This window comes from Sphaerodactylus townsendi, linkage group LG05 (assembly GCF_021028975.2).
Source record: "Sphaerodactylus townsendi isolate TG3544 linkage group LG05, MPM_Stown_v2.3, whole genome shotgun sequence".
NCBI lineage: Eukaryota > Metazoa > Chordata > Lepidosauria > Squamata > Sphaerodactylidae > Sphaerodactylus > Sphaerodactylus townsendi.
Genome location: NC_059429.1, coordinates 38,499,986 through 38,520,931, shown reverse-complemented (window position 1 = coordinate 38,520,931; position 20,946 = coordinate 38,499,986). Strand labels below are relative to the sequence as shown.

Sequence of the window (20,946 nt, the reverse complement as noted above, 5' to 3'; positions counted from 1 at the left end):
CTGTCACATTCAATAAAGAGCTATATAGAAAAATGTAATCAGTTCTCAAATATGACTTTATTTACAGCAAAGAGTTTAAGCATCTCTATTTCCAGCGGATGCAGAATGCCGCTGATGATCATAGAGTGTAGAGGACCTCCTAGATCTGCCATGGTCATTTCCTGCAGTGTGCCTGAAGCAATCTTTTGATCCGCTGTGCCCACTCTGGCTAAGCCAACACATACGGTGTTTTCTGTAACTTCTGTAAAAAGGTTAAGAAAATGATGTTATTGAAAAAACTTAGCACACTCCACATTTATACAGGAATTGCCACGTTGTCTTCCCCTAAAAAAAGTAAAAATACTGGCCTTGCAATAGCACTGTGTTACTCTGAAACAGGCAGCCAGCAGACTAGTGAAGGACTTCTCTAAAGGTGACAGAGTATTTTGCTCAAGCACTGACCATTATTACTCATAGGATGGGGTAAAAAAATGGTACAGGGCAAACCCAGGAAGCAAGCATAAGAATTCCTGGTATCAGTTAGGTAAGTTGCCAGGTATGCAAAAGACCGGATTTTGCCTAGAAACTGAGGACATGATGTGAAGCATTGATAGACTTGAGCTGAAAAGGTCGCTATAACATCGTTCTCTCGATGAAGTATGAGTAAGTAAACCAAATATACTGACTATAAATCAGGACCTACAGTTATGCGCACTTCACAGGAGGAAAGGAGTGAAGCAGACGTTTCTCAGGGGAGCAGGGTTATGGAACAGTTATATAATTTCCAAAACTGCCATCAGTGTGAGAAAGTGGGGAATATAAAACAAATCTATCACCTTTCAGCAGTGTGGGAGACAGAGTAACTGCTTTCACCCATGGAACCTGAAAAGCTAGTGTTTATAAGTTCAGTCTCAAACAACTACCAGCAGAGTTGGGTTAAAACACTCAGATTTCAGGCTTGAACCTTTGAAGACTGAAGGTTAAAATGATATCCCCTAATTCAGTGGTGGCGAACCTTTGGCACTCCAGATGTTATGGACTACAATTCCCATCAGCCACTGCCAGCATGGCCAATTGGCCATGCTGACAGAGGCTGTTGGGAATTGTAGTCCATAACATCTGGAGTGCCAAAGGTTCGCCACCACGGCCCTAATTGATGTGCTCTGGATAGGCTCTTCTAGGGATCCAATAAGCAAATGTGAACTCTTCCACAGCTGGAAATTCAAATAATGAAGTCAAAGCAAAGCAATAAAAAAACCCCTCTACACTGGCATTTTCTTCTAATGAGACCAACTGGTACCTCAAGCCTGCGGGTAGGTTGTGTTTGGACCAGAATTCTGTGGTTTCAGCTATATGCTTCTAGCACCATGGATGCTCGTTGTGGATGAAGAATATTTGTACTAATTTTAGGATAGCCCATTTTCATCACAAATCAGGTGTTATCCCACTATGAAGTGGCGTTCTAACTCTCTGTGTCTAGTTCCAGAAGATGGGGCAAGAACTGATTTCCATACCTGGCTCTTCCCCTTCTTGTCTCCTATTACGAATGACGGCAAGAAGCTGTTCAGCTGCTTCATTCACACTCATATACCGTGGCGGTTCATAAATTTTCTTCCCCCTGATGAAAGAGATAGCAGTGGTTCAATAACGACTTCATCACAATCATGCCTGGACGCATCCCCTGAAAATGACTGCTTTCATTTTCCTAGTAGCCCTGTTCACAAGTTACAGTGTACATTTGAATTTAATGCATGTACAATTGAATGAGATTTAAACCCCACATTTAGATAGCTGCTGGTCCCTGGTGAATGCATATTGGCTGTTTCTTACAAACATAGAGGCATTCACTGTAACATGGGAACAGGCTAGTGATGCAGCATGCTTTGGAGAAGTCCTTACAAAGCAGTGCTTGTATGAAGGGAAGGTTTGGACAAACTTCCTCCAGGGAACCATTTCCTCTCCTTAAAACATCTCCGCAATTGGGTATCATTTAGCTGCATGTAACAATATAAGGTAATTAAGGTAAAGGACTGGATCATTACTGACCCATGGGGTTACATCACACCACGGCATTTACTAGGCTGACTTTCTTTATGGGGTGGTTAGGCATTGTCTTCCCCAGTCATCTTCATTTTATCCCCAGTGAGCTGGGTACTCATTTTCTCAATCTCAGAATGATGGAAGGCTGAGTCAACCTTGAACTGGATACCTGAATTTGACTGTTGTCAGGATCGAACTCAGGTTGTGAGCAGAGCTTTGACTGCAGTACTGCAGCTTGACATTCTGCATCACAGGACTTATAATGACATAAGGTAGACTAATAGATAAGAGTCAACATTTTAAACATATTTTGGGAATACAGAACAGGCTTCTAAATTCCTCATGGAGACAAAGTATAAATTGACTCCAAAAAACCTGAAAGGAAATAGTTGCAAAAGAGACAGTTCTTCCAGACTGGACATAGAAGAAGAACAGCTTGGATTTATATCCCACTTTTCTCTCCTCTAAGGAGACTCAAAGTGGCTTACAAGCTCCTTTCCCTTCCTCTCCACATAACAGACATCTTGCGAGGTAAGTGGGGCTGAGAGAGTTCTGAAGAACTGGGACTAGCCCAAGGTCACCCAGCAGGAATGTAGGAGCGTGGAAAAACATCTGGTTCACCAGATTAGCCTCTGTCACTCAGGTGGAAGAGTGGGGAATCACACCCGGTTCTCCAGATTAGAATCCATCTGCTCTAAACCACCACACCACGCTGGCTATAGATAAAAATATACAATTATGCAGATAATTAACTTGCTTAAATTTTGTTGCAAAGTTAACACTTGGTGCTGATTGCAAAACTGTTAAGTTGCCTTGTTTGATCAGGCACCTTGGTTATGCTCCTGTCTTCTCAGTGTACTGGCATTTGCTCGAGTGCCTTTGGATTCTCACACGCAGGATATCAAGTTGATGGCTGTCTGTTCCCAGCACCTGGTAATCAAGGATCTGACTATCGTTTCCAGTAACTTTGAGGGACCTACAGCTCCACTGTTCTGTTCATCTTCAGTGTTCTTATGCAGAACGAAAACCGGATGTAGGTTAGAGACTTGGGGTGCTAATTAGCTGGGCTGCTTCTTTGATTCATGGAAGACACAAGACAACCCTTTGGCAGGCTTTGAAGTTTTTAAATACCCCAGTCCAGGAACAGTTTTAGGCATGGAAGAGCGGTGCACCCAAACCTGGATGGAGGTATGAAAAAGCAGTGTGCCCCAACCCAAATGGCTCAGGCAAGCCTGATTTCATCGGATCTCAAAAGCTAAGCAGAGTTGGCCCTAGTTAGTATTTGGATGGGAGAACAGCAAGGTCGTCCAGGGTTGCTATGCAGAGGAAGGCAATGGCGAACCACCTCTGTTAGTCTCCTGCCTTGAAAACCCTCCTGGGTTGTCATATGTAGGCTGCAACTTGATAGCACTTTGCACACACATGCAAGAGCTATAGTGCAAACGTAAGCAAGCTACCCCATTGATTTCAGTGTCAAAGAACTTTGCTCTCACAAAGAAGTTAGTGGTAAGGATACCTCTGAATCTGGGCCATCATGTTGCTCTTCTGAGGCTTCCCATCTTGCCATGTATGCTATAATTCTTAAACTTAAAATACTATCTACTTCTAAAGGAAACACTACGTGTTGCAATAGAAAACCAGATTTTACCTCAGTCACATACTTTTAGACCCCTGCTAATCTACAGCTAACTACCATTACTTTAGAGAGAGCGCTTCCAACTGCCAAATTGGAAAGGAAACCTGTATTTTTCTACCATATACCGTATAGTTTCAAAATTATAGACTCAAAAGCCAATTCTCAAAGAGCTGTTTTCTACAAGGTTTGCCAACTCGATTTGGCCAGCCAACACTTATGTAGAAGTTCCAAAGAAAATTTTCATCAGAGATTGTCAGCTGGTATGAATGTGAGTTGAAACCAAAGTGAGGACATGCTCAGAAATTAGGGATTGTTCCAGCAAAGATGAGCTAGTTGAGTGAACAGGGGAAGTTGCCTTGCAGACTTGGCTAATCTCTTCTAGATTAACGATGCTGAGCAAACTAAAGGAGGCAAAATAAAGAATATCACAGACAAAATGACTTGAGGTCATAGCTAGCCCTACTCCATTCACATTTTTCAGATAAGCACACATTCTGAATTCAAAAGAAGTGGAATAGGTAGCTGGTCTGACTGCTAGCTCTGCTGCTGGAGAAAGGTACGTAAAAAGGATTCAACCAAACTAGGTGTCCTGAACCAGCAGCAAGACAGACTTGTGGATTTGGCACAGAGAAACCTGATTTCATAACTGAAGTTCAAAGAGGACAAGGATGAAGGATTGTGCATCCGTCCCTGAAGCAAATTTCCTCCTCCTGCCTTGGCTAGAGCTAGGTAAGATGCTGGCAATCTATTAACTAGATTTCCTTTTTAATCAGAATCCTTAACTACACTCATGGCCTGGTCAAGAATCACGTTCAGTGAGAAATCTGTCCTTTATGGCAGCAGATTTACCCCCTAACTAAGGCATTCTGGGAGGGTGGGGAGATAACAGTCCCATATCACCACCATGGACATAATCTTTTTCATTCCTTGTGCCTTGAGGATTTTTAAAATTTTAGTATGGGCTTCAGCTATACGCCAGCACTAGGGTGTAAATTATCTGCATAGAATATCCATTGCTATGTGTCGAAATCACATACATTTCACATCCGCTCACCTCATGAGATTTTCCAAAGACTGCTCCTTTACTTTGATGTCTGCAAGGAAACAAAACCTTATAGTTTAAATTTACCACAATCATCACTATTTTAACAAACATTAATACCCTCTAGGATATTTTCCTCCATCTGCTAACTTCTTCTGATATACAACCATCTATCTCATACGCTCTATCCCAGACTCTACTTATCATTTTGTGTTGCAGGATAGTACCTATTTTATATCGTTCAATAGGTAGAATTACATTAGAGTTAAATGGTACAAGAATGGAATCCTTTTACCTGAAACCTTTAAATATGTGATGTGATGGACATGGCATTCACAGGAAATAACAGTTACATCCCTATCTTAGAGAGAAGTCCTACTAATTTTAGTAAGACTGGTTTGGGACTGAAGTAGAAATGATCAATAAAATCTCTGTTTCATCTTCCCATATCTTAAGGAAAAAGTTCTATTGTGTATTATACTTAATTCCAATCAAAGTTAATCCAAAATTTAAATTGCTTAATTAAAGTTTGAGGAATATAGATGAGCCATGCGCAAGAGCTATAGACCTCGATATGACACAGGAACCAAAGGTCACATTAGCAGTTCCTTCCTGCCACAATCCAATTCTCAAAACATGTTTTCAAAAAGGGAGCAGGAGACAGAAACGCACTCTGGAATTTTAAATAACCTCTTTTATGCTGAGCTAGATTACAGATCTAGCACCACTCTTCAGACTGTGCACTTGCTTGTACTCAGGCAATGTGATTGCCACGATCCATTACAATTACCATCAGATCACTGTCCAATAGAGCCAGAATATTATTTCATTATCCTAAATTTAGATACAGTCAGATTTTGGTAACCTCTCCAAAGAACAAATCCCAATCAAACTATCTGGTTGGATCCCATAAGCTGCAAGTGCCTACAAATCTTCATCATCTTCCTCTTTCCCGATCAGCCTCCTGAGAAGATGAAGCTTGGAGTTATGGGACCCCTGTAAACAAAACAGGAAAGGCATGGGGACCGGTGGTGAATAAGAAGAATCAAGTGACCACACACCCAGTTCTTTTTACTGGCCAAATGTCCACTGACACAAGAAGCTAGGTCAGTACAAGAAGGAAGTACAGCTGATGTCACCTCCACTCTTCTCCACGATCCCCCCATACCTACATTCATCAACAGGGCTCATGTGATTCTGAGCATCAACTATTGAGAGGTCTTGAAATGCTGCTTACAGAAGGGGAAGATGGGAAAGATTTTGACTTTTCTGTTTGTGTTTCATAGGATCTAGCCAGTGGTGGGATTCAAAAATTTTAACAACAGGTTCCGATGGTGGTGGGATTCAAACAGTCGCGTAGTGCCAAACGGAGCAGGGTGGGGCACAACATGGCGAGGGCATGGTCTGGGCGTTCTTGGTGAAGGGATTTCCAGAGCAGGGTGGGCGGTACTGCAGCAGGGGCACTGGGCAAAATCTCCCCACTCCATCCCAATGCCACCTGGGTAGACAGTTTTGCAAAACGGAGCCAAGCACTGAGCAAAATCTCCTCTCCCCATCCCCATGCCACCAGGGTAGAAAGATTTGCCCACAGAAACCAAGCACTGGCCAAATTCTGCCCTCCCCATCCCCATGCCACCAGGGTAGAAAGATTTGCCCACAGAAACCAAGCACTGGCCAAATTCTGCCCTCCCCATCCCCATGCCACCAGGGTAGAAAGATTTGCCCATTGTGAAACCAAGCACTGGCCAAATTCTGCCCTCCCCATCCCCATGCCACCAGGGTAGAAAGATTTGCCCACAGAAACCAAGCACTGGCCAAATTCTGCCCTCCCCATCCCCATGCCACCAGGGTAGAAAGATTTGCCCACAGAAACCAAACACTGGCCAAATTCTGCCCTCCCCATCCCCATGCCACCAGGGTAGAAAGATTTGCCCACAGAAACCAAGCACTGGCCAAATTCCTGCCCTCCCCATCCCACATGCCACCAGGGTAAAGAAAGATTTGCCCACAGAAACCAAGCACCGGCCAAATTCTGCCCTCCCCAACCCCATGCCACCCAGGGGTAGAAAGTGACTTTGCTCCACAGAAACCAAGCACTGGCCAAATTCTGCCCTCCCCATCCCCATGCCACCAGGGGAGAAAGATTTGCCCACAGAAACCAATCACTGGCCAAATTCTGCCCTCCCCATCCCCATGCCACCAGGGTAGGAAGATTTGCCCACAGAAACCAAAACACTGGCCAAATACTGCTCCCTCCCCATCCCATTACATGCCACCAGGGTAGAAAGATTTGCCCACAGGGAAACCAAACACTAGTGGCCAAATTCTGCCCCCCCCCCATCCCCATGCCACCAGGGTAGAAAGATTTGCCCACAGAAAACAAACACTGCCCAAATTCTGCCCTCCACATCCCCATGCCACCAGGGTAGAAAGATTACCTTCCCACAGAAACTGGGGCAATGACACTGGCCAAATTCTGCACTCCCCCTTCCCATGCCACCAGGGTAGAAAGTTTAACAAAAAGCAGTTACTTGGCACTTTTGCATAGCCAGGAGATGAAACAGGCTGAATTATTTCGTCAGGAAAGTTCCTACTCTCCTACTAAGGCAGGGGTCGGGAAACACGCGGCTCGCTTGAGCCGCGATCGCGGCTCTTCACGCCCGCCAGTTGTTCTGCTGCTCCATGAGCTGAGACGCCCGGGTTATCTTCGGCCTCGGGCCTGCAGGAAGCAGGGCTGGCGATCTGTCGCCCGCGGGCCGGGCCAGGCCGCGCCGTGGGCCTTACCTCACTGCCCGCCCCGCCAAGCTTCGCGGGCGGGCGCTTTTCCTGGCGGCCGGCCATTGTGTCGAGCCGCCAGGTCTCATCTTCGCCTAGCCTCTGCAGGGGAAGCAGGGCGTGGCAGTGATTCCGGCTACCGCCGCCGGCCGTGCTGTGCCGTGGCGGGCTTTTTACCTCCTGCTCTGCCCCGCTAAGCTTGCACGCCTCGCGCGATGCGGCTCTTCCGCCGCCTGTCTCTGCTGCTCCCATGAGCTGAGCCAGCCCGGGCCTGTCTTTCAGCTCCGCCTCTGCAGGAAGCAGAGGGTGGGTGCATCTCTTCGCCCGCTGGCTGGCCAGGAGCCGTGCTTTTCGCTGGGCTTTACTCTTCCTGCCCGGCCCCGCTGCTTTATGGCGAGGCGTCTCCTCGGGCGGCCGGCCAGGCCACCTTCCCCATCTTCGCCTGCCCTGCAGGAAGCAGGGCGGGCGCTCTCCCGGCGGCTGGCCAGACCGAGCCGAGCCGCCGGGCCCATCTTCGCCCGCCCTGAAGGAAGCAGGGCGGGTGCACATCTCACCCGCGGCCGGCCAGGCCGTGCCGTGGGCTTTACCTCCTGCCCGCCCCGCAAGGCGGGCGCTCTCCTGGCGGCCAGCCAGGCCGAGCCGCCGTCCCCATCTTCGCCCGCCCTGCAGGAAGCAGGGCGGGCACATCTCTCGCCCGCAGCCGGCCAGGCCGTGCCGTGGGCTTTACCTGCTTGCGGGGCGGGCGCTCTCCCGGCGGCCTGGGAGCCGCCGGGCCCATCTTCGCCCGCCCTGCAGGAAGCAGGGTGGGCGCATCTCTCGCCATGGAGGGGAGGGGGATTAATCATTAACAGACTTGCTGGGTCAGTTGAAGTTGAAGGTAATCATTAACCGGCAGTTTGGAGAACTGAGGAAGATTTATCAAAGGAGTTGAAGTTAATCTTTAACAACCGGTTCACCGAACTGAAGAAAATTTAACAACCGGTTCTATCGAACCGGTGCGAACCGGCTGCATCCCACCTCTGGATCTAGCCTATTAATTTACCAAGGTAACAACAAGATACTGGCCTGGGTCATAAGACTCGCTCCTACCTGTGCCCCTGTTTTTTCATTGCCATGGCAGTCCTCATCTCTGCACTGCTTTTTCTGTGGCGTGAAGTGTCTTTCTGCTCATCAAAAGATACTAGTTAATGGAAGTTCCCAGTGTGGAGCAATACATTCCGTGATGGAGGCTTGCCCTGGCAATGGAAAAAGGTGCAGTGCAAGAAGAAACAAGACTTAGGATCCAAGCCATTTTTTGGCATCATCTCATTTTTGGTATCATCTCAGTCATGCAACTGATTTATGAGAGAAAAATCAGCTTATCTGCAAAGCAACGTAATTATCAACACCTTTATCTGTCTTTATTCTCCTGACACAGCTTGCTACATTTTGCAATCTGAATTCTGCTATTTAAAAACAGGGTTCGATACACTTCATGGGAGTTAGAGTTCCCCTTAGACCGCCTAAAAAAGCTATGTGGGGGATCAAGGGATCTGCATGGACAATGAACAGGGGGGATGGAAACCACAATAAGGAGAGAAATTGCAGAAGGGGGAGCTGAAAGGCTGGCTGGATCCAACCTGTAATGCTATATCTACAGATTTCACCATATCCAAAATTACAAGATGCACATATATAAAGCAAGATGAAACCACAAACTAGTAATTTTTTCTCTTAAACTTCAAGACAACTGTTTGTGTAAACATTAGATGCAATACATTTATGTCTGACACATTATACATGTGAATATTAATAAAACCTCGGATTAATAAAACCTCGGATTTATTTCCAGTTTCTCTCTCTCTCTGGGAAATGAACCTTTCGAGTACCATTTCTACACAGTTGTAATTTAACCTCATTTAACCAAACAGATTTTGGGTCTAATCTTTTCTCAGCCTCCAACAAGTACACCTTTAGCCAACTAATTCAGTAAGTACATTTTAATTTCTAACGTACCTCTCCTTCAATAAAGCAGCCTATGTACTTACTGAATTAGTTTCTGCTGCAGATTTTTGGTTTCTGCTGCAGATTTTTGCTGAGATTTAAAAAAACCCAGAAAGCAGGGAAAGTAAGATGGGAGAAGAACCTAGTTTTCATGATATGAGATTTTTGTTGTGAATCATTTCTGTTTTTAAAAGAGAACTTACAAGTTAAAAAGAGCACTTGCATGTTAAACAGCATGGATAGTTTAGTGTGGTTTAATATCCCTGTTTTTCTTAAGCCCTGACCTGGGATGGCCCAGCCTAGCCTGCTCTCATCATATCTTGGAAGCCTGAGCAGGTTTGGCCTTGGTTAGTATCTGGATGGGAGACCACCAAGGAAATCCAGTAGTGACCCAGAGGCCGGCAATGGCAACCACCTCTGTTAGTCTCTTGCTATGAAAACCTCACAGGGTAGTCTTAAATGAGCTGTGAATTGATAGCACTTTACACACACGTTTCTCTAAAAAATAAAATCCAACATCAGACCATTTTGAATAGCAACAGTCAATTTCCAATGCAGAAATTGCTTCCAGACCCTGATTCCTAGGGCAATTACATGTGCTGACTGACAAACTCATTATGTGCTGGCAAAACACAGCTGATTTCTAAAACATTTACTTTCAACTTTGAGGTTTTGGGACATGGTCTTGAAACTGCTGGCAAGTAAACAAGAAAACCAAGGGAAGGGATCAGGCTTACGTTCACCAAAACGTCTGTGTCTATTATGATTTTTTTTAAACTCACAGGAAACATATTTAGTGTGGCAAATAATTCCATTTCAACTGAAGTCATAGATTCTCATACATCAACCCTCAAGGGCAACAAAAGACTGAATTGCTTGCGCTATTCCACCTGATTTCCGTTCTGAGTCAATATGCAGTACCTCTCATGACAGGTTAGCTTTAGTCTTGTATGACCCATACAAATAACATGAATCCTGTCTTGGCAATTATGCTTTTTTTCTACTGGCCCAGTTCTCAATGCTTTCAAGAGTATCCTGACAAAAACATAAGGAGGTGAAGCTTTTCCTGATGCCTATGCAAGGAAAAGCCTCATCAACTTCAGTTATCTGGGTCAAATTGATATGAAAGACCCAGGAACAGGGCCTGCAAGATGGTTAACAACCTAAGCAGAGGAATGCACTTGCTCAAGGCTCACATTCTTTTCAAGGAAACAACAATTAATTCCTTGAGGAGCTGAACGAGAAAGGATTGTTGAATTTCCCTGTGGGGCTCTTCTCGCTCCTGGTCTACTGCCACTGGGGTTGCCATCCCTCCTTCCCTTTCCTGGCAATTGTTGGCCAGTCTCACCCCCTTGGTTGGGGAGCGAGTAGTATAGCTAGTTGAATGGTAGAGACACAGGGTTGGGTCTCAGGGGACTCCTGGGGGACTCCCCTAGGTTGGTGTTCACCTTGCCAGGCTGGGATAGCCTGGGCAGGGAACAAGGAAGAGATGGCCTTGGCTGCAGGCTCAGTCTTTTCCTGCTCTCCACTTTCAGTCCTTTCCCTGTCTCTTTCCCTTTGTATCTTACTTGCTCCCTTTCTACTTGTTTGTTGGAGTCTTGTTGTTTGTTGGAGTCCCTGTCTGTTGGAGATCACTCCTCTCTCTCCTCCTCCTCCCTCTGGCCCAGTTCCCTCTCACCTTTTATTCCCTGTCCCTCTGAACTCCTTCTCCCACCCCCTTATTGGACCCTGCGCTGTTGGTCAGGCTCTGTTGAGGCCAGTGTTGGCTGTCCAGCCAAGGGTCCCTCCCTCCCTCTTAAGGATGGGTGGGTTGAGATTGCCTTGCTCCCGCCCCAGAGGCTGCGGGGCAGCAATCTAGTATTCAGTCACGAGTCTGGAGGCCAGCATGGGTGGGGAAGGCCTTGCGACCAACGCCTCTGGCGCATTTGGTCACCATCCGTCCTTGCTGGCTGCTAGGAACACCTGCTACTCCAGGCCCTCCAGAGGTGGTCCTGCTGCCCTGGGCCATCACAACTCCTTGCCATGGTTGCCCACCACACAGGTGAGTGAGGAAAGTGTTGGGGCGTCTGTGTTGTGGTTTAGGTGGGGCCACATCAAGTCCAGGGTGGTGGCTCTGACCGTCCCCGGACACTCCCAACAAACAAACCCTCTTAGAACTCATTAAAATATCTATGGCATTGTAAAACTTATTCATTGTATTGTGCTTTTCTAACATTTTGTGGGCTGAGGAGGGCCATGGCCCCTGGTAGTGCCAAGTTCAATCCCTGGCATTTCTAGTTAAAAGAGGCAGCAGTGAGATGAAAGATGCTGTCAAGTCCCTAGAGGGCTGATTCAATGCAAGCTTCATGCTTGTTCATGTGTGTGTTCATCATGGTTCTTCAAGCAACATCCAAACACAAATTGTTTTGTTTTAGGATATTGTATCATACACCAACCAATCTTTTTTTTTTCAGGCACAGGAGCATTCAAACATGCAGCCTGTAGGCAGAAATGGCACCGTCCAGGAAAAGGTTGATGCAGGGGTTGGAGTGTCAGACTAGGATCTGGGAGACTCCGGTTCAAATCCCCACTCCTGCTAGAAACCCTTAGGCCAGTAACACACCCTCAGCCTAACCTATCCCAGAGGGTAACTGTGAGAATAAAATGATGGATTGTAAGCCATTTTGGATCCCTGCTGCGAAGAAAAGTGGGATCTAAATTAACTAATTAAATTTTGCTCTATATGTATAAAGGGCACCAAAGGGATACCACATCAGAAGTCAAACTCACACTGAGAGGCAGTTAAGATTACGCTGGTGCCTTGACTATACCTCTCATCACTCTGAGATGCAGGCACACACAAGGCAAAAAAGTATTGACTTCTTTAAGCAACTTTAGTCTATGTTTTGCTTCTGCATTTGGACAGGAATGGGGAATCCTTCACTATCTACTGTGCTCAGCTCTTAAAGCAGAATCCACATGCTCCAAGCAATACTAGCTGAATGTAAGGGGAGATAAAAATGCTCCTTACCAAGCAAGCAGAGAGTATGCATTCCATTCTTCCTGTTTTTGATGACTTTATCAAAAAAACTCTCAGGCTTCCATGTATCAGTCCAGAAAACGATGGAAACTGTTTCTCCAAAATTGTACAGCTGCCACAAAATGGGGTAAAAAATGTGGAAAAGAAAACTGAAGTCAAAATTACGCTGTAGCATTACAAAATAAACATGCAGTATGGCTTTTTTATATTGTACCAAAAGTATTGAACCTTTCCTCTAGAATTAAAAGGCCTCGGTTTCAAAATACTATCTGGTCATGCAGACATTCTTTGAATGTCTAGCTTTCTCTTTTTGCATGTTGTCTTTTTGCTCCTATGAATGTCCTAATACACTGTTCTCTGCCCCGTCTGGTATTTTAAGGCTCGAATTAAACTAAAATTTAACCCTTTTACCTTTTTTTCCCCCAGGAGATGCAAAAATTTCAGGACCTTCTGTCAGCAGGAAACAAATTTTTGGATCAGCCATTTGTGTAGCCTCTCAAAGACTATCAGGTATTTTAAGGTTGCATTTTAAAAGTTTAATGCATAAATGGAACAAGTCCATGTTTTGAAACACATACATTAAAGAGGTATACTTGTCAGGGACCCAAGATTGGTTTAGCTCTTTTGATGACCAACTTGCATTTTCCTCTGCATAATAAATGGAGGAAACGTTCCCAAGTGTACATTCAAAACATATTTGAAAAGACCCTCATGGCAAGGGCAAAGAGGACTGCTCCCATTCAGAAGGGGGAAAAGTTATACAGGGGTACATAGAAGTTCTTAAAACACTTTCAACCACCAGGGGCTTCTCCTGCCTCTGCAATCCAGGCTCAGTTATTCAGAGCAGCCTTACAGATCTGATATACCAGTCCTATCACCTCTTTGCAACCCCTACAAGAGTGTGCTCAGTCAGCAATTCTTGGAATATTACACAAAAGATCTTCAATTTGACACTTGAGCAAACCAGAAAAAAAGGCAATCCGTATTTTGCATATTTCACAACCAAATGAGCCTGCCAGCAACTTGAGAGGAAAGAAAAAGTTACATAAAAGAAGGAAAAAGTCAGGATGGCATTTTTTACTCCTTGCTACCTACTAAGACATTCAGCTCCTCCCTTCTTCTTGCATCTTAATGAATTAGGGTGCATAAGTTGATTTTGAATCTCAGTAAGACTAGATTTTTTTAAAAAAAGAGAACTGGTGAAAGTTTTTAAAAAACTCTTTCCTCTACTTAGACCAGGGGTAGGGAACCTGCGGCTCTCCAGATGTTCAGGAACTACAATTCCCATCAGCCTCTGTCAGCATGGCCAATTGGCCATGCTGGTAGGGGCTGATGGGAATTGTAGTTCCTGAACATCTGGAGAGCCGCAGGTTCCCTACCCCTGACTTAGACAGATTAAATTTTAGTGTTAAAGAAGAAAAGCCCACATATCTAAGGACCAAATTAGACATGATGGCAACAGTGTGGTTTCATGTGTCTGCCCCACGCAAGTCTCCTTAGAGACCCCCTTCCCACTTTATAAGCAGGGATATATGCGGGTGAGCAGAGTTGATAAATCCCACCTCCCCTCTGCACAATCAGCTGACCTAGGCACTTTTCTCCTAGTCTGTCTCATTGCCAGCATCAGGAGCAGGCTGGGAGAATAAACAGTTTGGGTTCCTAAAATTATTCTCTTTTGTGGAAAAAACATTTGAAGCTTCAGGATGACTGAAATGATCAGAGCAAACAATAACTTTTGTCTGCTAAAAAGATACACAATTATTTCATCTAAATGCAGCTTCTCTCTCCAGAGATGAAGCGACTGTTCTGACTTGACCATTTATTAGGACTGCACAAACTCTCTCTGTAGAGTCACATGCCAGAATGAGATTTTCTGCAGCTGTTGCAGGCGTCAAGTAGTAAGCAGGCATGCAAGCATGTTGCCCTCAGCGAAACCAGAAAGGAAAAAGAGCAACAAAATCAGTAGCTGCACAGATTGTGCAAACAGTCACATCTGTGCTTTTAAAACTCTCAACAGGAAGCGCTAAATACCACTGAAGCTTTCCAACATGCTCTTTGCAAGCACTAATGCCTTTGCTGACCAGGACCAAAGATAACAGGGCAATAGATGGGATCATAATGTAGCCTAAATAAAACTTTCATTTTGAGCTTCAGCCACAGTCATTATCTAATCGTGATTAGAATTTGATCTATTGACGCAGCATGCGTTGTCACATTTACCATCTGCGCGGCTCATTTCACTTCAGGGCGATAACAAAGGAGGAAGGGGATCCTGTGTTTTAAAAGCCCGAAGAAGAGCCAATTTCAGCAGGGTCAGCATCTTCTCTTTGCACAAGTAGTTGCATTTGTACCTTTTCTACAAATTATACTTATTTATTTATATTCTGTTTTTCCCCCCAATGGGGACCCAAGAATCTTTCATAATTGCTCTCTCTTCTTCCATTTTTTCCTCATAACAATCCAGTGAAGCAGGTTAAAGTCGTGATGTAAGCTTTCCTGACAGAGTGAGGATTTGAGCCTGGATCTCCCAAATCCTAGTTAGCCATTCTGACCACCACACTACACTGGATTGTCATAACAAGAGGTTGTCCTCTCCTGCAAGTGGCCAGTCTTATTTCAAGCAAGGGAAGTTGTCAGCATTAAATTCTTTTATCATGCTAATTTTTAAGGGCATTTTTGTTTGACTGCATCTGGCTTGTGTTCAAACTGGAGTTTACTTGATGAGTTAGGGGAGCTCTGTCCATTACAATTCCTGTTAGGAATAGCATGAGTAAGATGAGAAGATCACACTTGGGTCAATCAGGTTTCCCAGGTTGTGAACATTTGCAGATTCACATACATGAATGCACAACATCTGTATGCACTGGCGTAATGCCCATTGGGCAAGGTGGGGGGCATCAAAATGTGGGTTTGTTTTATAACTTTGGACTCCTTAAACCAAACCTCACCAAACTTGGGGGATAGCATAAGGACAGTCTCCTGATGATACACTGAAATTTTAGTGCTGATATGTCTAAAAATGCACCCCCTGCACGCACCAATGTCCTGGTGCAAAAAAAATTTGGTCGTGGTGAAGTGGCCGACCATGGGGGCGGGGGGGGGGGGCATCCAACTCAGGTTTTGCCCAGGGCTACAGTTTGCCTCGTTACACCCCTGTCTGTATGTCATTCATTTGCCATAGGAAACACCAGGATAACACCAGTGTTTCTTGCAATAATCGGCATGTTGCGATCTATCCTTAACTTTCACCACCTGTGACTCATTTGCGCAACTTGTTCAGTGATTACATGAACCCTAAATAGAAGCAGTCCTAGTCTCTAGCATGTCAAATGTTACTAGAGTATCAAGTCTCAGAAAGATGTTCTTGATGGTTGCCCATGTGGAACTCTCTTCCCCTAGAAACTTGTCAGTCTTCTTGAAGGTTGGTATGATATTTTTTACGTGGGTGGCTGCCGGGCTTTGAGATAAGACATGCGAAAGCAGAATAGTGCAGTTTTATAAACATTCTTAACCTGTTTCTTGTTTTTGGAAGAGTTGGGAATTGAGCAGACTATTTTTTGCCAGACTTAAACTTTTTTATTTGGCTTTAATGTCATATCACACTTGGAAGTGGAACTGAGGTTGCAACTAAACAGGACAGTGACAGCATTCAATGCAAGCCCCAACAATTCCTTACAAAGTGGAATGATGGTGGTAGGGTTAAGGGCAGAATAGAGTGGGCAGAGAACTCTCACGTTGGGTTTTTTGCCAACAAGACACAGTGTGACTTATAGTGACCCTGTAAGGTTTTCAAGGCAAGAGACTGTTCAGGGTGGTTTGCCATGGCCAGCCTCCATGTCATGTCCTTGTTATTCCTGAGAGATCTCCCATTCAACTACTTGCCAGGGCCAGAGCTGAGCGTGGGCATTTGACCCAAGGATCACCCAGCAAATTTCCATGGTAGAGTGGGCATTTGAACGTAAGTTTCCCAGATCCCAGCCTGACACCTTAACCGCTACACCATGGTGGCTCTCACACTCATGCTTTTTGAACTTAGATCGCTTAGAACGTGTTACACCTACTGTTGTAAAAGTATATTTTATATGATATTCTTGTAACAGATTTTTTTTAAGTTGGAAAACCCTTGGTGGCCCAGGGGAGGAGGTCCAGCCACTTCTAGAAGGTTGAGAAACTAAAGCAAAATCTGTAACATGGAGGCCCCATTACTGCTGCACTTTATCTGCAGCTGCACCAGCAACAGGGAAACCACAAAGTACTGTTCTGTGGAAAACATCTAAGACAAAAGCTCTCTCTACAGTAGGGCATTTTAAATGGCAAGCCTACCATTCCTAGAAGTTCAGAGAACGCTACCAAATTTTGACATCAAAATGATAAAAATACATTTCAAATGCAATACACTTGCCGCATCGCAATTTCTTAATGAATATCCATTTAAATTGCTAAGTGATGTCTTATTTGCGTCCTGACTTTTTAAATGTTCTGCCACATAATTATCTTCTAAAGATGTCTCTTCTGTTTCTGTTGTATGCTACGCTTTTAGCTCTTCCCCCATGACATGCACATATACTTTATTGAGAAAGATATTTCTTTTAGATGACAAAACATTCTGCCACCTGTAGTTCAGACTAAAATTCAAAAATCTAATTGTGCAAAATGACTCGGTCTACATGCAAAGGTCACCAAGCTGGGCTGTGAAGTATTAAAATGTCCTTCAAATATGAATTTACGTGGACGGAAAGCAAGCTGCAATTCGCAAGGCAGAGTTTAAAAAAAGTTGGCTCTCAGTACGGGAGAGGACTGTTCTGTCTAATCACTGCTACCTTCAGAACATTCAAGAATCACAAGCTGGCAATTTCTCAGACTTCGTGAAAATGGCTATAAAAACCCTTATAAGACAGAGATGATTTCCCTCACGCTCCCATCATCATTGTGTACACCGACCCTTTTGTGATTAGCAAAGGCACAGCTGCTGCCTTCCCAGACAGAAGTAACTACCAGCTTCAGCTCACTTGATGTGTTTTGAAAAGATCTTACAAAGGTGTTTCCTGTTTTTCACTTGCGGAGTATGAAGCTGTGCATCATGATCACATTTAAACTTAACACCCTCACCCACATACAAAGAAAGTCACCCCCTTTTTTAGCAGCTGGAATTGCTACTATCCTGAGGGGAAAATCTATCTATGAGTGTCAAATCTAGAAAGGTGGTTGACAGGGCTTGTACTTTGTCCCTGTTATACGGCATTAGCAAGTACCGTATATACTCATGTATAAGTCGACCCGCATATAAGTCGAGGTACCTAATTTTACCACAAAAAACTGGGAAAACTTATTGACTCGCGTATAAGTCGAGGGTGGGAAATGCAACAGCTGCTGGTAAATTTCAAAAATAAAAATAGATACCAATAAAATTACATCAATTGAGGCATCAGTAGGTTAAATGTTTTTGAATATTTATCTCAAAGAAAAACAGTAAACTGGCTCTGTAAATGGAAAAGTGGGTCAACAAGAACAATATGGTATCAACAATAACTTTAAAAGCACAAAAACCTTAGCTCAAACAGCAACCAAGCTAAAACACAAGAGTTAAAATCCTTCAAAACTGGATTCCTCATCATCATCTGTACGTCCAAATGTAACTCAACTTAGATTTTAAGAGGGATATTATCAGAAATGGAAAATCTACTATTAGCTTCCATTGTAAACAATGGGGGATGGGGCATCCCCTTTGGGGGTCAATAACTTTTGATCCCCTGACCCAAACTTCACCAAACCTGGCTGATATCATAAAGAGACTCTCCTGATGAGACCAGCCAGGTTTAGCGAAGTTTGGTTCAGAGGGTCCAAAGTTATGGACCCTCAAAAGGGTAGCCCCATCTACTAATAGCTCCCATTGAAAACAATGGGGAATGGGGGCACCTCCTTTGGGGGTCCATAACTTTGGACCCCCTGAACCAAACTTTACCAAACTTGGCTGGTATCATCAGGAGTGTCTTCTGAGGGTACCCTGAAAATTTGGTGTCGCTAGCATGCAAACTGCGGCCCCTGCTGGCTGGCAAAGTAAAAACACACAAAAAAATTTAATGACCCGCATTTAAGTCGAGGGGAGCTTTTTCAGCATTAAAAATGTGCTGAAAAATTCGACTTATACATGAGTATATACGGTACATGGCTTCTAATCACTGAAAGGGTGTTTAGCTATATAGATAGGAGCTACCAGCTATTGATAGATTTGTTTTCCAGTAATTTGATCCAGCTATTGCACAAGGCCAGGGGTCCCCAAACTACGGCCCGCGGGCCAAATCAGGCCCCCGGAAGACATTTATCCGGCCCGCTGGGCAGAAGCGGATCTCCCCCTTCTCTATCTCCTTTTCCCCAGGTTTACAAACAGCATTAAGCGCGGGCGACTCGCTGCTCATTCCAAGCGGCCGGAGGGGACCGTACCAATGCGGCAAGGGGGGGGGAGAGAGAAAGATGGCTGTTCTCTTCCTTACGTCGATATACTGTCCTCCGCAGCTTCGTGATAGAACGTCAGCCGTTGTTTCTGGGGCCGGGCCAAACTCCAGGCGGCCCCTGGAGCTTGGCACCCCGACCCCCAGGTTTACAAACAGCCTCAAGCGCGGGCGACTCGCTGCTCATTCCAAGCGGCCGGAGGGGACCATACCAATGCGGCAAAGGGGGGAGAGAGAAAGGCGGCGGAGCTTCAGGGCCGGATTGGAAGGGGACCGCGGGGGTGGGAGGCTCGGCCAGGAGCGGGTCGAGGGCGGATGGATGGCGCCCCCCCCCCGCGGGCGGCGCTTGGTCCGGCCCCCGGCTGGGCTCTGGCCATGCGTGAACTGGCCCCGTTTAAAAAGTTTGGGGACCCCTGCACAAGGCTATCTGAGTTAGCGGGAACTGCCATACCTTGTGTTCGCTTTTCCATATAAAATAACAGGCACTGCAATGAGAACTACTTCCTTTTCTTGGCCCTGAAGTAACTGCAGATCATGTTCACTAGGTGAATAATTTGCAAAAACCAACCAGGTTGAAGTGTATGTCTGTTAATCAGAAGAGCCTCCAATATTTTCTCCTTCTAATCAAGTTTAATTTAACAGGTAGGCCAGAAGCCCTCCTTTGTCCTTTGATCTGGAATGTCCCACTCCTAGAGAGGGCAAGATCGGGTGGCTTAGCAGGAAGGGAAACACAGCAACTTGGACTGGAGGCTTTGTCACGAGCAAGTAGCAGGAAATTCCCCATCGCACCATTTTTTGCTGTCACCTTTCCTGTTACATAAACAAAGGATAGACAGCTAGTATTCTATAGTGGGTTGAGTGTAAGACAAGGATTGGTAAGACCTAGGTTCAAATCCCCACTTGCCATGAAATAGACCAAATATTATTGGGCCAGTAATTTGCGAGGGCAAATCCAACTGACAGGGTTGCTTGCAATCTACAAGACCATGGTCTGCCCTGTAGCACTCTATGGGTCAGAGTGCTGACCCGTAACGAAAGCAGCTGAGAAATGACTCCATGTCATGGAAACGCACATGACTCACTGAACACTGGGAGTATCCCTCCTCGACTACATCACCAACGATATGGTCCGAAAACTATTTGCAATAGCATCCATCGAGGCAAAAATGAGAGTGAGGCACCTGTGCTGGTTCGGCAATGTCCGACGAGCAATCCCGGACACTGTCGCCAGCATCACCTATCACACTGAGGTTACTGGTCGGTGGCCATAGCAATGATGACAAGATACCATCAATGCGGATCTGAAAGTTACATGCCTGCAACCAGACATAATGCTTGATCGAGAGAAGTGGCATTTAAAAATCCAAGCAGCGGGCTCTGCATTAGTGGGACAATGCTAGGAAGAAGAAATTCAACTTACAGGGTTGCTGTGAGGATAAAACAGAGGAAAGGAGAGCCCCTTTATGCCTCTCTGAACTCCTTGGCAGGACAAAATTAAATAATGGGTACGGTAATGGGCATGGTAAAGTGATTAGCATAGCTCCACCTCTATCTACACAGCCCAGCCAGTCTCAGTGTTACACCGTGTAAAGATGACAATCTAAACTTTCATAAACAATGATAAGCACTGTTTCATAAGCAACAACGATTCCTGCCTGACAGACTGCAGTTTTACAAGGCAGGAAAACCAGTTTGCAATATCCTGTAAACCTCTTCCCTCATCAGTGACCAATGGTGCAAAGTAATTTTGTACCAGTGGGCAACAATAAGCTTCCGTAGTCCAACTTCTGGTGTTCCTACAGTAGATATGAAAAAAAAGAAAAGACAACTGGTCTCAGCACCATTGATCAAGACATTTGTTTTTTGGTTATCATCTTTTCCATTTCGACATCTGGTCTCATGACCAGAAAAGCAACTGGGGCTAGTCTTGGCACTTCTACTCTATATTTATAGGGACTGCAAAAAAAATAACTATGGCCATGGACAGAAAATCTGCAAATATCAGTTTTCATATTAAAAAAAA

The 20,946-nt window shown here is 45.0% G+C and overlaps 1 protein-coding gene across 5 annotated transcripts in view; it reads right to left on the bottom strand.

Moving 5' to 3' along the window:
* The window catches only part of DPH5 (diphthamide biosynthesis 5), a 32,870-nt gene continuing 11,924 nt past the window's right edge, over positions 1–20,946 (bottom strand). For 4 of the 5 annotated variants that reach the window (XM_048495957.1, XM_048495958.1, XM_048495960.1 and 1 more), the window contains 4 exons: positions 12,466–12,586; positions 4,710–4,749; positions 1,494–1,597; positions 1–241 (listed from right to left, as the gene is read on the bottom strand). In XM_048495957.1, coding sequence (XP_048351914.1) covers positions 39–241; positions 1,494–1,597; positions 4,710–4,749; positions 12,466–12,586 — 468 coding nt within the window. In that variant the 3' untranslated portion in view covers positions 1–38. The remainder of the gene's footprint in view (positions 242–1,493; positions 1,598–4,709; positions 4,750–12,465; positions 12,587–20,946) is intronic. The other variant, XM_048495956.1, reaches the window with a different exon arrangement.